Here is a 16,692-nt window from a genome sequence, read left to right on the forward strand (position 1 = left end):
TTTCTGCAAACAAGATTCATGGCTTTGTTTAAATTTGGAGTCATCTTCCTCTGTTCAGATTTTATTGCAGAAACTAAACTTAAAAGATGTAGCAATTAGCATTTCAGGAACTGCAGAGAAGTGCCCGATCCTTACAGTGATGCCTCTGTTCTGTGCTCCATGTTTTTATACAATAATCACGGTTATGTAGAAAATGAATTTGAAATTATATGGTAAAATTAGTACACAAGTTGTGGTTCAAAATCAGCAAAGTCCACTGAACCAGATTCAATAGGTTTCATGAGATATGCAGCCAATAACTCAGAAGCCAGAGCTGCAATGAGAGGAATCCTCTTCAAGTTCTTCACCAACGGGATATCGTCGGTTTCTCCAACAGCAAGGAGTTTCTCGTTGATCTCCACCATGCGGTCCAACTTCCTCTTGAATTCTGGGTTCTCAACGTCCAGTACAGCTGGGAAAATTCTTGCAGTTGTGCGGTTTGTCTGCACGAAGAATTACATTTCAAGCGAAAATGCAAGAACGAAATGATGCAAGACGACAACGAGAAAAATAAATTACCTCAATGATAACATGCATGTCAAATTCTTTAGTATCAAGGCCAATGCCCTCGTAAAAAGCCGTTCTTTGGCAGTCATTGAGGTACATCGTCACATAAACCTACATATTTGATCATCAAGATATGAGCAAAGCATAGAAAAGCGAAATAATGAGATAGCAGCTAAATCTTCAAGAAACAATACACATTGTTCAAAACGTGTTATTACCGACAGACAGAAGAAACGAGCCCACAACTTTGCCTTCCAGTCATTTAGGAACTGAGGCTGTGCCTTCATCAAAGCCGAGAAGAAATCACCATGGCGGTTCTCATCCTGGCACCAGTTCTCAAAGTATTTAAAAATCGGATAGCATTGGTATTCAGGGTTCTCCTTGAGATGCCTGTATATGGTTATGTATCTCCAATATCCAATCTTCTCAGACAAATAAGTCGCATAGAAAATGAACTTAGGCTTGAAAAAAGTGTATTTTCGGGCCTTTGTTAGGAACCCCAAGTCCAGAGCCAGATTGAAGTCAGATAAACCTTTGTTCAAGAACCTGTTAAAAACAATCCCAATTTCTTTTGTTATTATTTAAACATCTGTGACCTTGTCAAAAAGTAAGGTGTGTGCTTCAACAGGGTGGGTGGAGAAATTCGAACATACCCAGCATGGCGGGCTTCGTCCCTAGACATGAGGGAGAAAATCTCAGCAACGACAGGATTGGTTTTCTGCACAAGGTATGGATATATAAGTTGACTAACATCAACATGAATTCGCCTAACGAAATTCTTTAACGAAACGCCTAACGCCTTTCATGAGTAAAAACAGCCAATTTAAATTTACACAAACCGACTACATGAGATGCAAGCAAACAACTGTTATTACCATTAGAGATGGAAAATCTAATACATTTTCAAGTTGGATCTGTACTTCAAGCTGTAATTCAAGCTCTTCTTTTGGATAACAAACTTTGAACACTCAAAACAAGCTGAAAATAACTGAAAACATCAAGAACACCTGCCATATAAATGTGATCAATCACCACCAATCTAGCAATACAAGGTTAAAGTTACTTAAACAAAACGTCGAACGGATGTCATGCAGTTGGAATTTCAGATTCATAACCAACAAAAACTTCAAATCAAAATAGCTAAGAACTGCTCCATTCTGATCATTACCATCAAGCATTCAAACCCAACAAACAATATTAAATTTTCCCAAGTAGTCCATATAGTAAGAGGGCAAGAAGAATTAAGTTGAAGAACTCATCAAGAACATACCTTGAGCCTCCTTCCAAGCTCCTTATAGAGAAGAAAACCAGAGAACTCAGCAGTGCAAGACCTCTCCAAGAACTCCACAAAAATCTGCCTCAATGGCCCATCAATCTTGTCAGCAGCCTCCTTGAATTCCTTGTTCCTGACAAAGTGGGTCTGGTTGAAATCTGTCTTGAACTCCTGAAGCAAAGCCTCAAACTCATCCATGTTCAAGTTCTTGTTGATTTGTGTGTTGAAAAGCTGCTCCATTTCATCAAAATCAGTGGTGTAAAATCTCGGGGTCAAAAGGGTCTCCTGTATCTCCTGTTTCTGACTCTTCTTCGGCTTTGCCGGAGACGGGGCGGCGGTGGACGACATTCTGACGGTGGAGAATCTTCTCCCCACTGGGATTCTTGGGTTCCCAATTCTTGGGCTGAATTTGGAAACGGGTTTTATGAGAGCCATTTCTGCTGCCATATTTTTGCTGAAACTGAAATTTCAGCACAAAATAATGATGAACTGAAGAAGACTGAGGAGGAGTGGGAGATTATATGATAATTCGGACAGAAATGTCTGAATCTAACCTCATCGGAAGAAATCTATGAGTTACGTGGGAGTTTGACACGTGGCCTGGTGCTATACGCCTGTCTGATTGCATATTCATGTAGTGGGACAACAGTTCTCGTGGTCTAGCTCTCTCCACAAGTAGATTTTCAGTGAATGACAATATACATGTCTACATATATTATTTTGATGAATAATTTTAAGTGTAAAATACAATCACCTCTTTTAAAATTGAATATAATTATAAATACATTATTATTATTTGAAAAATTATAAATCATTTCTAATTTTAACTTTTATCTAACAACGAGGTCATTCCGTTAGTTTTCGTTAAGTTTTTATTCAATTTTTTATGAAAATTGACCAAAATACCCTTTTAAATTATGCATTATATTTTTTAAAATATTTTTACGGACCAATACTCCCATTGGATTATTTATTTTATCCATCATCACTTTTTTAAATATTTTTTGTAAAAGTTCAACTAGGGTAAAATCCTAATGTTCACTTCACTACTTAGGAACTACATAATTATTTTTCATTTATGAGAATATTTGTAATTTTTCACACAACAAAAGACACCTGTAATTAGACCAAATCTCATGAGAGATAGCTTTAACTACCCTAATTATAATTATATTCTGTGCATCGAAATAATTGATAATATGTAAATATTAAAAATCAAATATAATATATTACACAAGAATGATAAAAAGAAAAAAATTAATTTTCATGAATTTTCGAAACTCGTCAGCATTTTGGAGACAATAATATCCCATCTAAGCTCTAAAGTATGTTTTTCTGACACACAACACACACTCTCTCTTACACATTGTTTTGGAACAAACATTAAAAGAAGCCTTGAGATCCATTGGTCTCTGAAAACATCCATCATTCATCAAAGAAATCATGAGCAAGTCGCACGTGATGTATGGTCAGAGCCGTCAGATTTTTGAACTTGCCGGGTAAGACCCTAATAAAACAAAGCAACAAACACAACAAAATCATCGTATATTTGATGTTTGCAGTCTCCTAGCTAGAATTGCTTCCTGGTTCTGTTGCAAGAACTTGCAGTGATTATTCTGAACATTGTAGGGTCCTATGAGTATGGAACTTCCTGCTGGAAACAGAGTTGAAAGCCGGCAACGATGTTTTCGTATCGTATTCTGAAAACTGAACAGAATGCAAGAAATGTCTCAGTTTTTGAGAGCTTATATGAATCCACACTCAACAATATCGGATTACTACTACATAGAATGTCGTATGATGCCGGATGGGATAAGACAACTTATCGTTTGTTTGGATTGATGATTAAACTGTATGTAAGACTTCAAACAAGATCAGATATGTCATAAAATCAAGATTGCAGCAACGGAATGCTACCTGTGTTCTATGCTTGAACTGATGCTGTCGTTTGATCTGATTTTACATAATCAACTATCTCTTCGTCAATTTCAATCGCGTGTTTGTCCGGTTCTTGTTCAACACGACTGACCAACCTGTTAGAATCAGTTCCATCGTCCCCTTCCTCGTGTTTCAGATTCTCCTCAATCTCATCACATTCGATGCTTCTCAATATCTCTGGGAGTGTAAGGCCGTTGTTTTCACCACACTTACTTCCGATATCAATTTTTTCTTTCGAGCTACTGCTGTCTTCCATGAAATTGTGATCTGTGGGTTCTCTGACCATAACTTCATCTTCTTGAACGAATGCTCGGAAATCATGCAGCGAAGGTGAGATTTTAGAGAAAAAGACTTCTTGAAAGTTCTTGATCACCCCCTTGTTATATGGATTCTCCTTCTTGTCGTAGCGGTACCTGAAGTTCTCATATGTAGTCTGCATGATAATGTTTCTTCATTAGTACGTGCATCCGAACAAAATCGACACGAGAATGGTCATATTCAATTTGAGAGAATGATTACCTGATTCGTGCTAATGAGATACAAGTGGAAAACTGAAAGGCCACCGACGAACCAAACAGCAATGAAGCAGTAAATGATCAGAAAGTCTGATAAAATATCACTTGTAATGGCTTTCCACACGTTGTCTTTCTCATGGACAATGTTGATCCATGACACCGAAAAAACATATATGCATAAGATCGTCGATGTTGATATAAACATGTAGAAGTACCTATAGTTTCGCTGCAAACATATAATAAAACATCACATGTTACTATGTTCTGTCCTTGAAAACTCAGAACTCAGTGTTTGTACGAGTTGTGTGCATTTCACATGAACTTTGATCTCCACTACAACATTTGAGAACATGGAACAGAAATCTCACAACCTCCAATCCAAGCCAAACATAATATTGGTTGTCCAATGTCAAGACAATATTGCACGACAAACATTCATAAGCAATACCGGTACACAAAAGACCTAGACAAACATATATGTACTTATGCGACACAAATTTGTTTTAAGGTATGTCAGAAATACTCACTATACCAATGCATTGGCCAAGCCACGGACAGTGGTGATCAAATCTCTGAACACAGTTATTGCAGATGGAGCAATGAGATGCCCGGGGAGGACGGTAGAGCAAACAAGTATCACAAAATTTCACTTTAACTGAGTGCCCGTTTACGATAACATCCTTTGTCCGAGGAAGTTTCAAATGAGGAGTTCTACCTTGCACCCACTCCATCGATGGAGTGTTCATTTCAACTGTTTCATCAGATTCAGGTGGTCTTGTATTCCTAGGAACAATTCCGGGATCTCTACTTGATGTAAGGAAGAGGAAGAACATATCCTGTATGCAACATCAAGAAAACAATTTCAATGATTTTATCAGGTTAAGGATGTTTCTGCACAAAATAGGACCACTTTGGATAGTTTACTTACCATCATGGTTAGGACAATAGCCACAATCATTACAGAATACCATGAAAGAGCAGGTTTGTTTTCTCTTATCCGATGTCTGATGATACATGAGATCTTTATACAAAATGCAAGCGCGGGGCCGGCAATGAGGAATGTGGAAAGAAACAAAGACGATACATCCGGACCAAAAATCAATCTTCCTCCAAATAAGAATCTCTGTGACATTCAAAAGAACAAACCAAATCTTAATAAGTGCTTGATATCACAAATTCAGCAATCAATTACAAGCATTGTTCAAATCTAAACGAGCCACCATGAAAAGGGAAATTCCGTTATATTATACACAAGGAAACGATAAAATCTTCTTCTGTAGGAAATTGGAAGACACATAGTGAAATATGCGGAAAAATGAGGAGAATCAAACACAAGGGAAAGCATAATGTTCCTATGTCCATAGTCGATCAAGTTCTCTTAGTATGATACAATTTCAAACAAAATGGCAGCAACGTCTATCCATCAAACGTTTATACTGAAGTCCCCGTAAAAACTTATAACATTAAAAATTTACTCAGTGCAATAAAGAAGGACCCATGATAGCTTAGTGTAAGTATAACGTCGGATCAAACTACACCACCACAAGTCTACAACTGTTACTTGTTGCATATACCCAAACAAAAAACATATATCCATGTTGAGAATCGATTCTCCAAATACTTGTAAAATCATAAGAGAATCACAATAATATCCAAGTGATTCTTGTGATACTTATATGGTTTGATTTTGGAGAGATTTCCTTTGTTTTCCATTATCAAACATATGTAATTTACCTATATAAATAGGTGAAGGTTAGATCCTCAAATTAAAAAAGAATAATATAATTTAGCCCTACGGGCATTTCTCTCATAGGCGGAGACCATATGGTCGAACCTCATAAATCTTCGTCCTCTATTTCTCTCTTTGCATATCTAAAATTCTTTTGAATTTTTTACCATTGACTGAATGCAATCTCATCTCAGAAGAGGGAATTTTGAATTTAAACTTGCAAGTGTGAGAAGTTCTTATAGCCAGTAATCAAACTCTCTATATGATACAATCTGGACAAAATCTAGTCCATACAGTTTTAACTTTATTCTTTGCAAACACCCAAATGAAACAGAAATGATTTGATCCCAGCAATAAAATTCCCACATCTTCACAAGAACATTTCTTGGTTTAAGGAAAGTTACATATCAAAATCAAGAAATCCACTCCTGAAAGCACAAATAATCAACCATAAAGAAAAGGGCTTACATTGCTTCCTCTCCAGACTTGATAAAGCCTCTGAGGTTTGGGTTTCTCTATCTCCATAATGCTTCAATCAAAAAAAAAGACAAGAAAAACAGAACAACAACAGACAACCCAAAACTCGATTGAGGTTGCTGTTAGTTTGCGATCGCATAAAGCTCCGTTCTTTCTTGAACCCTTTTGATTCTTGGCGACAGCCCACGTCGAGAGACAACCTCAACAGTCTAAAACCTTAATCTTTTCAACTTTCTTGATCATTCTCTGCAAAACGTGGGTTCAGGGTTTTGTGAGTGGTTTGAATTTAGCGAAGGAGTGAGAGAGAGAGAGATGATGATCAAGAAACAGCTGCCATTTGCCCTCCGTTTCTGTTTGAGACGGATTTTCTTAGGAAGAAATGTTTATTATTCTCATAAATGTGTTTACATGTCTTAGTTCTCTAATCTTTGAATGTCTGTCTGTTTGTCAGTTTATTGCATTTCTGAGCAATTTCTCTAACTAAAAAACTGATTTTTCAGTTATTTTCTCTCTCTAAGTCGGCACTCATCAACTCTTTCTTTCTCTCTCCTCCGGTAAATTTGGCTGCTGCGGCGGATGTTCCAAGTTTTCACCTTTTCTTGCCGTTTCTTGTGAAGACACCATGCAAATTCCTTTTTCACAATGTATGGAATTCAAAATAAAGATTTTATTATGTAAAAAAAACAAAAAAGGAGCATGAAAAATTATATTTTCTTGATTTTTCTTGATAATATGGTATTATTTCATAATAATAATAATATGGGATAATTACACTCTCCTCTCCTGAAATTTGATGTAATTACACATAAATTTCATGTGGTTTGAAAAATAACATTTAGCACCCCTAAAATTTGCTTCTGTCGAATAAATAAGTCCCTCCATTAGTCAAATTCACTGAATCTGTTGATATTAACAAAAAAAAAATTGAATGGAGATTGATATTTACCATCGATTGACTGATTAATGACGTATCGCAAGTCTATAATTTCTTTCGAACTAAGCTACCTTTATAACATTGAAGATTTATATCTTCACATGCATTAACATATGAAGATGTATAAGGGTAATTTTTTATCATAAAAAGATTTAGTTGCCATGCAATAACTTAGGAGTAAGTTAACTGGTGGTTAATATAAATTTTTATTTTTTCTAATTTTTTGTTAATATCAGCAAATTCGATAAATTTTGACTAATAGAGGTACTCACTTGTTAGATAGGAACAAATCTCAAGAGAGCTAGATTTAATTTCTCAAACCACATGGAATCTACATATAATTACACTAAACCTCAGAGGAGGGGAGTGTAACTATCCCTAATAATAATAAACTAGATTAGAGAATATATAAATTACTGTGAAAGATTATAAACTATATTTCTCCCAATTATATATAGAGAAAAATTACATCTATATTTCTTTATCTTTATTTACACAACCTTGCCTTTCGAAAAATTACCATACACCGACCAAAAAGATCAACATCATTTACACAAACCATCCCTCTTTTTAAAAAAATTCCACATATATCTTCGAGAAACGTTAACAATATTACACAAATCACCTCCAGTTTCTTGAGCTGCCAGGAGTGGCTTATATAAATACGCAAAAGACAAGAACAATTTGTGTAGATAGATAATAGATCAGCGGATGTAAATATATTTATCCTTCATATATATATATATATATATATATATTTCTTTGTCCTTTTTCCTAAAAATCAACATAAATAAGTCATTTCTTTAGTATTATAATTTATTTATATTTTTGGTACAATCTCAAAGCACAAAACTTACCATTAATCACTATTTATTTATATATTAAAGTCATATACAACGTGCAAGCACATATTGCCCTCTTCATATATATATATTTAATATTCTATGCTTTGAAATAAATTTAATTTCTTGTGTTTGATGTGTATTTTTTGAGATAATAATACAAAAAACGGATATTATAGGATATAATTTGGTATAAAACCAGCTAAGAAAGTGGTTGGAATTTGCGAATATACTATTCTTTGGGATGGATTTGCAAATAATATATATATATATATATGATTTAAAATGCAATAATTGTTGGTGAAGATTCTATTTAGCATCATCACATATGTCTGAAAACAGTTTAAAATAATACCTTCTTGTTTCTTACAGAGTCACAATAAAATAAAATAAAATTAGACAGTAGACAGAGTTGTATGCACAAAGATCCTAAGTCTATGGGAAGAATTTTAATTTTTATTAAATGTTTAATTTTATTTTGGACTCTTCTCAAAATATATATGAACTACAATTTTTGTAGAAAAAAAAAACCTTTAAAATTATATTTACACCGTCTTAGAAAATTCTCTGTTAACAATTATACTATTTTATTTAGGGTTTGAACGAAAAATGATGATGTCAAACAAAAAAATTATTGAAAAGTTTAATTCTATTTATTATTCAGCATTCTGTATAATTTAGTAACAAAAATACCCTTATAATATTTTTATACTTTAAAGAGAATAAAAGATAATAAATAACGTCAAAATGGTGTAATTATAATAAAATATAATTTTTGAATTAATGTCATTGGATAAAAATAACTATTTATGAATGAAAAATTAAATATATTGTTAATAATTTACACAAAATATTGATTGAGACGTAAAATTATAAGTTCATATATTTTTCTTATGCTAAACTGTTATTTTTCATTCAAACTCTTACGAAAGTGGTATACTTATAAAGGGTAGTTTCAAAAAAAAAAAATTGAGAAAAATATATAATTTCACATTTTTGAAAGGGGTATAAGTGTAATTAGCCCTTTACAGAAAGGAAAAAAAAAAAGATAAAATACAGTTACCACTCCTGAAGTATTCAATTACCCCCTTAAAGTATTATACCTTCAAAAGAAATCCTGACATTTAATTTTTAAGTTTGAAAAGACCATTTTACCCTTACAAAATTGCTTTATGAAAGAGAAAAAAAATAAAGAGATTTCTAAAATGCTAAAATCAACCCCTCTGTCGAAACTTTTTCTAATTTTAGTTTTACTTATTCATCAAGCTCTTTTTATTTTTTAATTTCACTTGTTTGTTGAATTAAATTAAAAATAAATTTATACATGCAGATATATTTATATATTTACTTTAAAAAATATACAATTAATAAAATCAAAAGGGCTTATGAACTAAAACAAAAATATGGAATTAATATATATTTGTATATATATATATGATAATTATATAACTACGGTAATTATATGTATGTATAAATTTATTTTTAATTTAGTTTGACAAACAAGTGAAAGATAAATTGAGCTCCAAATACTTTAAAATTACGAAAATAAAAAGAATTTGATGAATAAGTGAAACTAGAATCAGAGATTTTTTTGACAAATGGTAATTTAAAAATAATACATATAATTATACTAATATTTCTTTAAATAATAACAAGTTATATTGTTCAAACAATTACATGAATACTCCATATTAGAATTAATAATGTTTTTATTTATAAAAATCAATTAGTTCTAATTTAATGAATAAATAAAAGTAAATTTTCCTCTCATAAGCAATTACATATATAAATCTATGGAAGTTGATATAATTCATCTACCTATAATCCACTCAATATCAAAATTTTATGTTATTCTTTTATCTTATTGTTTCTAAGTCCATTTTCACCTAATTTCTTAATCAAAAAAGATATTTAATTAAAAAAATATAAATATATTATCCCAAAAATAATTAACAGACTTGCCAAGAGCTAGGCTTGGCAATGGGGCGGGTTATGGGTGGACTCAAGACCCGTCTTGGCTCCACTAGCTCTTGGCAATGGGGCGGGTTATGGGTGGACTCAAGACCTGTCTTGGCTCCACTGGGGCAAGTCTGCCCTTCTTGACTCGTACCACTTTTTCATTCTTTTTTAATTGTGGATAAATTAAAAATAATTAAAAAAAAGTAAAGTGGATAAATTGAAAATTATGGACTCAGAACAAAATTCCAGACCCGCCCTGAACCTGGGTGGGTTAAAAGAAATAAATCCAACCCATCCGGAAGACCCATTTAATTGAACTTGGACGGGTCCTAGGTGCACCCGAACCCCAACCCCTTGCCATAGAAGAGCCAAAAATAGACAACAATGTTGTGATTGAAGCAAGACAGAGTTGTTAAAAGACTGTGTGTCTGTCTGTCTCAATCAGCCCAGTGGTAAACAAGAAAGACTGCTGCTCATAGACTCAGCAGGGACAAAACATAAACAATGCTGCAACAAAATTCTCTTGTGCCTTTTGCCTTTTTCCACTCCAATCCAGAAGCATTACATTCCCTTTTATTGATCCCTCCAAAGACATGCTGTAATAATTCTTCAATAGATTTTCCTGGTGTGACGAAATAATATATAGATCCTACTTTGAACAAACAAAAAAAGAGGATGATAATACCGACAGAATCAATTCTATCACATCAGTATGAGGAGAGAATTTTACAAGATTTCAATACTCAAGGCTGCTTTTTTGGGTCTTCTTTCACAATATGCAGCAAAAAATTTTGGCTGCGCCTCTTCCACTCGCTTTAGAAGAGAAAGAGCGACTATTACGCATGAAGGACGTTTTTAACTTTACATTTAACTGGTTCGTAGTAGCTTCGGACCGTCAATCGAACTGTTAAATCTTCAGACACTCGGGTCTCATCTGAGAAATAACAGATCACAGCCTGAGACAGGAAAAACAGATGAAGCAGTTAAAGGCAACAATATGAGAAACTAATGTTGCAAGAATGGATGATCAAGTTAGCAGTAATAAGCAAAGATGGATTTTCATATCTCAACGTCTCAGTCATTTCCTTAGTGTTTTCTTCGGACTGTCTGAAAAACAGCCAAAAACGTCATGAATGTTTGCCCTTATGTTTGCAAAACACAAAGTTCATTTTGTCTTAACTTATCTTTATCAGAACTTCACTAATACAAAATACAAAACCGAACATATAAAACCTCCAAAACACACTCATCTTCATCTTCTTCTATCACAAGAAAGAAAACACTTTAAAAACGAACACAAACAACGCATAAACTACCTTATCTGTGAAGCACAACAAATTATGTACTACGGGAGCTATCCTCAGTCCCATGACCATCAACGGTGCTATCTCCAGTGCCATCCTTTTCTTCTTGGGCTGGATCCAAGAAGAACGGTTCGAGGGCAACCTTTCCTCCATTGTCCTTCTTCAAACTGTCTTCGATTCCCTTATAGTCCAAGTCCTGCAGAGCAAGTTCAGCGCCTGTCTTCTTGGTCGACTTCATAATGTCCTCACTCAATTTATTAGTTATGGATTCTACACCTGCATCTTCTTCTTCAGTCACCCATTCACGGAAATTGACCATAGATGGTACTGATTTCGAGAAAAAGATTTCCACGAGGTTCTTAAACACCCCCTGGTTATATGGATTTTCTTTCTTGTCATAACGGTACCGGAAGTTCTCATATGTTGTCTGTTAAAGTCGCTAAAATAACATGTTAGGATGTATTCATAGAACCAAACTGTTTAATTCTAAACGGTCACCGGTTTTACCACGACATTTCAGGTATAAGCACAACTCAAGCTGCACGAAATTGCATTAGCAACCAACAGTTTACTGCAGAATTCTGATTTTCACGAATTATATTTGTATATTTCATTTAAAAGAAACAGAAAATCGGACAAGTATTTCATGAGTTTTGCTCTCCTCTCATGAATTTGCTTTAGTCTCGTAACAGAAAGTCGCTAACCTGATTGGTGCAGATCAAATAGAAATGGAAGACGCTAAGCCCACCAACGAACCACACCGCAATGAAGCAGTAAAATATTAGAAAGACTGAGATGACATCCCTTGACATAACAGTCCATAGGTCACCTGGTGTGTTGATGATCTGCAGTAAAGAGAATGTGAAAACATATATGCACAAGATTGTTGATGTTGATACGAATAAGAAGAAAGTCCGGTAGTTCCGCTGCATCAAATCAGCACGAGGCATGTTAGTCTGTTTCCAAGAAAATGAAGGAAATAAAAAAAGCCAACACTAGCAAAATAGTCAAAAGTTTGAAGACTGTATAATAATATGATTGTTTCTTATTTGTACAAGCTGAATAAGAATATACTAAGGATTTTGCACAAAAACAGGAGAAGAGAAATAATATGAGAAGAACACGATGAAGGAAGAAATCACGAATATTTATTTTGGTTTGAACTGATGTTTCTTTTCAGATTCCGATGCCATATTACCTAAGCCAAGTAAATTTCAGTCATCGCCTGAGAATCATTGATTATTTACTGTCATTCTACTTAGTTGATTGTATCTTTTGCTGATTTTTCTTTCTTGGTTAAACAGCATTGCTTGATGATAGCAACCAGTATGAATTGTGATCTACAATACGATAGAGACAAAGTGGCAAAAGGGTTATGAAAGATATACAACTCCATATACATTATATAACAAATCGCAAGAAATTGACTGGTAAATGTAAAGGCGCATCAACATTAAGGACTATACTTGTAAAACAACAGAGCCATTGTGTAGAACTAGAGAATCAGCAAAATTGGTAGTTGTAACAGTTTGTCATATATGTTAATGAATGAGAATTTTTAGGCACAGATTATGATCCTAGTACTTACAACTCCGATGCACTGGCCAACCCATGGACAGTGATGATCAAACCTCTGGACACAGTTGTTGCAGATTGAGCAATGAGATGCACGTGGTGGGCGATATAACAAACAAGTATCACAATATTTCACTTTAATCGTGTAGCCATTAAGATAAATATCCTTTGTTCTCGGTAGTTTCAAGTCGGGAGTTGTAGCATTGATCCAGTCCATGGATGTAGTGGAATGACATGAGTTATCTGATTCAGGAGGCCATGAGTTCCTAGGAACTATTCCAGGATTTCTTGCAGATGTCAAGAAGAGAAAAATCAAGTCCTGAAAAAAGTCAGAATGATGCTTAATAACCATAGTTCATAGAGACGGTCACATGATTGTTTTTTCTAAAATATATATGGTTTACGCACCATAACTGTCAGGACTAGTCCAACAATTAATACGACATGCTCGTACACAACGTCGACTTTTGGAATCCTAAAAACCATCTGGATACAGAATGTTAGTGCAGGCCCCCCTATGAGGAAGGCAGATAAAAGGATTGATGCCCCATCAGGACCAAAGATCAATCTCCCGCCACACAAAAATTTCTGACAAGTTAAAGGAACAGTGAATTGATTTTGTGGAATTCTCTTAACTGTTAAAAGTAATTTAGGTAACCTTGGACATTTACATTGTACAAAGAAACCCCTCCATTAACACGGGAGTAAGAAAAGAGTAAACAACCAGCATAAGTGCAGTTTACTTATCATGCAATAGGAAATATAGTATTTTTTTATAGCTGATGACTATTTGTATTTGGCAGAAATACCAAGCATTCTAGGAAGCAGTTTAGACAGTGTTTCTCAAGCATATGCAAAAACACATCTAAAAAAGGGAAATAAATAAATAAATGCTGTGGCACCAGCCATATGGCCGCATGTTACACATCCTCCATAAAGATAAGACCATAAATTGTTGAAATCCAAGAGTAGGTCAGCTTAAACGTTGGAGGAATCGCTGACTAGGTCTTACCGGCATGTGGAAGTGAAATTGAAGTGAAATATGCAATAAAGGTTTAAATGCAATTCTTAAGAAGAAAATATGTTGTATAGTTAACCATTAAAACTTATCAGTAAACGTTGAACAAAACAGTTCTGCAACAAATCATTAGTTTGGCATCTTATCCATCAAATGAAGATTGGAACAGTAAAGAACTAGAAACCAAGAATATTGGAGGTCCCGTTTCCTATCAAAAGAGTAGGTTATACAAACCCCAAAAACAACTGAGGTGGAGGGTTCTTCATACATGAGAAAAGCACTATATAGATTTACTTGAGCTGAAACAGCTGAATACAAGACAAGTGAGCAAACATGCGAACTGAAAGCAGTGAAAGAGCAACTCTCGAGTATACTGAAACTGATAGTAAGGTAGCAATGTACTTGTCTCTTAGCTCTTAAAATTTGTAAATACATAGAACAAACCAAGTTTTCAATAGTTCCAAAAGTGATGCTTCTTACACAGCAATAGATTCAATTCAGATCTTACCGAAGGAATAAAAGCTACCAAGAAAAATGATTTCTTGCATAGTTTTCTGAAGAGCATATGCTCGTACACCTTTTCAAGCTTTCCCCTACCTCATCAAATTAAGTAAAAATTGATGAGGAGCTGAGGACGTACTGCATCCCAACGGTCTAAAGGGATACTGTATTAGTTGTTATAATTTGCATCACTGTAATTTCTGAACCAAATTATAAGGAAACACCAAGAATCATCAATCTACTTTGAGCTCACAATGTCGATTTAATATCTGCAAAATGCTATAGTTTACTAGAGCAACTCCAAAAGCATCATTCCATGCACTAGAAAAACTAAGTACAACAGAGATTCTTGATCTTTATCCCATAACAACATATTAACATAAGATTATTTTGATCACCAAGCACAAACTAAAGGATCATTCCATCAAAAGTAATAAACTCGATTCTGTTCTCACAACCCAATTTCCGCTGAAGATTCCTTGGCCCATATAATCCAAAAAATCTCGAAAATTCACAAAGCCCATTGAAGAAAAACACACACAAAAGCAACAAGAGAATGCAAACAAGGAAAACCAAGAAAGAAAAAGGGCAAGAAAGATTTTTACATTGCGACCCCTCCAAACTTGATAACGCCTCTTCTTCACAGCAGGAGGATCCGTAGCTTTGGAGGGTGGAGCAACAAAATCTTGATTATTCGTCCCACCCATCGGAAAACAACTAACTCTTTATCTACGTTAGCCTTTCTATTCTTGCATGGGCTGGTTTCCTTCTCGTTCTTTTATTTTTTTTCCCTCTCGTTTTCCCTTATTCTGCTATTTCACATGCAAAAACAAGAACAACTCAATCAATCAATGGGTGTGAGAGGGGATCAAGATTTTGTGAAAAGGGCCTGGTTAAAACATGGAAAAGAGGGAAATTTTCCGAAGGCTTTCTCTCTTTTTCCCCTAAATATTTTAGCACTACCAGCTACCCCTGCTCTACATCCTCTCTCAAAACACAATCCCTCCAATAATGTCTTGTCCTTCTCTCTCTCTCTCGTAATGCAAACTAACTATTCTTGGAACTTGTGACGATTTGTTTTTGAGGATTCCCGAATTCAAGCGGATTCTCCGCGGGCAACGGATTTGGGAGATTTGCATGCTTTATTTCGCAATACGTACACAATATGATGATATCAAGAAAATGTTGGATAAGTACGTCTCCTTACTCGGCCAATTTTGGCTCTTAAATCATTTGATATGCTAATTTTGATCCTCCAATTATTATTTTTTTATATTTTAGTTATTTTTTTAACAAAATCTTTAGAATTAACAAAAAATTTATTTGCAAGAGAAAAAATAATTATTTTTCACCCATTTTATGCTATTTTTCAAATTTTGATCCATTTTATCTCTTTTTTCTTGAAGAAATATTCATTTGTTTGGATTAATGTTTTGGATGTTTTTGTTTTGGTGTTTTGGAGATAAAGAGAGAAAAATAGAGATAAGTTAGTATGTGTTTTGAGATAAATCGTATGTTTGGATTTGTGTTTTGATATAATATAAAATATTGTAAAATAAGTGGTGTAGGTTTGATGTTGAGATTTAGGAGACAAAAGGTATTGTTCATTGTCAAATCATGTCTTTTAATATATATATTTAGTAATATATATATGTGTATGTATATAGTATTTTGTTTGTTAGTGAAATATAATATATATATTTATGTTAAGTAATTTTTTTATTGAGGCATTTCTTTTTATTTTTTAAATAATAAGTATAATTTTAATGAATAATTAAACATATTATAGTATTGTCTCCAAAATGATTTTATTGGACTTTATATTTGGAATTAAAAAACATGATATATAAAATTTAAATAAAAAATTTAGAATTAAGTATGTATTATTGGTATATTGTCCTCAAATTTGAAAATTTGAAAATATTTCAGTGAAATAGGAAAAATTATGAGTACAAAAGATTTAAATGGTCTAAGTTGAAGAAATTTGTAATCAAGCGTTAAATGCACTATATAACAGGTTGAAAATACATTCATTAGAATTTTATGTGTGAACAGATAAATTTTAATACATAATTGAAGTA

General features: G+C 33.8%; 3 protein-coding genes across 5 annotated transcripts; all 3 read right to left on the reverse strand.

Moving 5' to 3' along the window:
• On the reverse strand, positions 80 to 2,350 carry LOC105162815 (magnesium-protoporphyrin IX monomethyl ester [oxidative] cyclase, chloroplastic). The gene is made up of 5 exons (XM_011080930.2): positions 1,817 to 2,350; positions 1,200 to 1,264; positions 765 to 1,092; positions 559 to 657; positions 80 to 482 (listed from the first exon to the last, which is right to left on the reverse strand). The coding sequence occupies exons 1-5, from the start codon at positions 2,264 to 2,266 to the stop codon at positions 219 to 221; spliced, it is 1,206 nt and encodes a 401-aa protein (XP_011079232.1). The 5' UTR covers positions 2,267 to 2,350; the 3' UTR covers positions 80 to 218.
• LOC105162949 (probable protein S-acyltransferase 4) lies at positions 3,088 to 6,887 on the reverse strand. The gene is made up of 6 exons (XM_011081128.2): positions 6,470 to 6,887; positions 5,201 to 5,395; positions 4,800 to 5,108; positions 4,277 to 4,498; positions 3,737 to 4,190; positions 3,088 to 3,526 (listed from the first exon to the last, which is right to left on the reverse strand). The coding sequence occupies exons 1-5, from the start codon at positions 6,524 to 6,526 to the stop codon at positions 3,744 to 3,746; spliced, it is 1,230 nt and encodes a 409-aa protein (XP_011079430.1). The 5' UTR covers positions 6,527 to 6,887; the 3' UTR covers positions 3,088 to 3,526; positions 3,737 to 3,743.
• On the reverse strand, positions 10,526 to 15,701 carry LOC105162816 (probable protein S-acyltransferase 1). Of its 3 annotated transcripts, none has more exons than XM_011080932.2 (6): positions 15,217 to 15,699; positions 13,501 to 13,578; positions 13,106 to 13,411; positions 12,222 to 12,443; positions 11,530 to 11,944; positions 10,526 to 11,169 (listed from the first exon to the last, which is right to left on the reverse strand). In XM_011080932.2, the coding sequence occupies exons 1-5, from the start codon at positions 15,316 to 15,318 to the stop codon at positions 11,552 to 11,554; spliced, it is 1,101 nt and encodes a 366-aa protein (XP_011079234.1). In that variant the 5' UTR covers positions 15,319 to 15,699; the 3' UTR covers positions 10,526 to 11,169; positions 11,530 to 11,551. The 3 variants fall into 3 exon arrangements, with proteins under 3 accessions (XP_011079234.1, XP_011079233.1, XP_011079235.1); XM_011080931.2 differs by having other exon boundaries at positions 13,501 to 13,680; XM_011080933.2 differs by lacking the exon at positions 13,501 to 13,578 and having other exon boundaries at positions 15,217 to 15,701.

The sequence above is a fragment of the Sesamum indicum genome, linkage group LG5, assembly GCF_000512975.1.
Source record: "Sesamum indicum cultivar Zhongzhi No. 13 linkage group LG5, S_indicum_v1.0, whole genome shotgun sequence".
Lineage (NCBI taxonomy): Eukaryota > Viridiplantae > Streptophyta > Magnoliopsida > Lamiales > Pedaliaceae > Sesamum > Sesamum indicum.

Coding starts and splice junctions, on each gene's coding strand:
- LOC105162949 (XM_011081128.2), bottom strand. CDS start 6,526: ATGGAGATAGAGAAACCCAAACCTCAGAGGCTTTATCAAGTCTGGAGA. Junction 4,499..4,799: donor TTGGCCAATGCATTGGTATA/GTGAGTATTTCT, acceptor ATATGTTTGCAG/CGAAACTATAGGTACTTCTA. Junction 4,191..4,276: donor ATCTCATTAGCACGAATCAG/GTAATCATTCTC, acceptor ATTATCATGCAG/ACTACATATGAGAACTTCAG.
- LOC105162815 (XM_011080930.2), bottom strand. CDS start 2,266: ATGGCAGCAGAAATGGCTCTCATAAAACCCGTTTCCAAATTCAGCCCA. Junction 1,265..1,816: donor AGCTTGGAAGGAGGCTCAAG/GTATGTTCTTGA, acceptor TACCTTGTGCAG/AAAACCAATCCTGTCGTTGC. Junction 658..764: donor CTCGTTTCTTCTGTCTGTCG/GTAATAACACGT, acceptor TCAAATATGTAG/GTTTATGTGACGATGTACCT.
- LOC105162816 (XM_011080931.2), bottom strand. CDS start 15,318: ATGGGTGGGACGAATAATCAAGATTTTGTTGCTCCACCCTCCAAAGCT. Junction 13,681..15,216: donor AAGTTTGGAGGGGTCGCAAT/GTAAAAATCTTT, acceptor TTAACTTGTCAG/AAATTTTTGTGTGGCGGGAG. Junction 12,444..13,105: donor TTGGCCAGTGCATCGGAGTT/GTAAGTACTAGG, acceptor GATTTGATGCAG/CGGAACTACCGGACTTTCTT.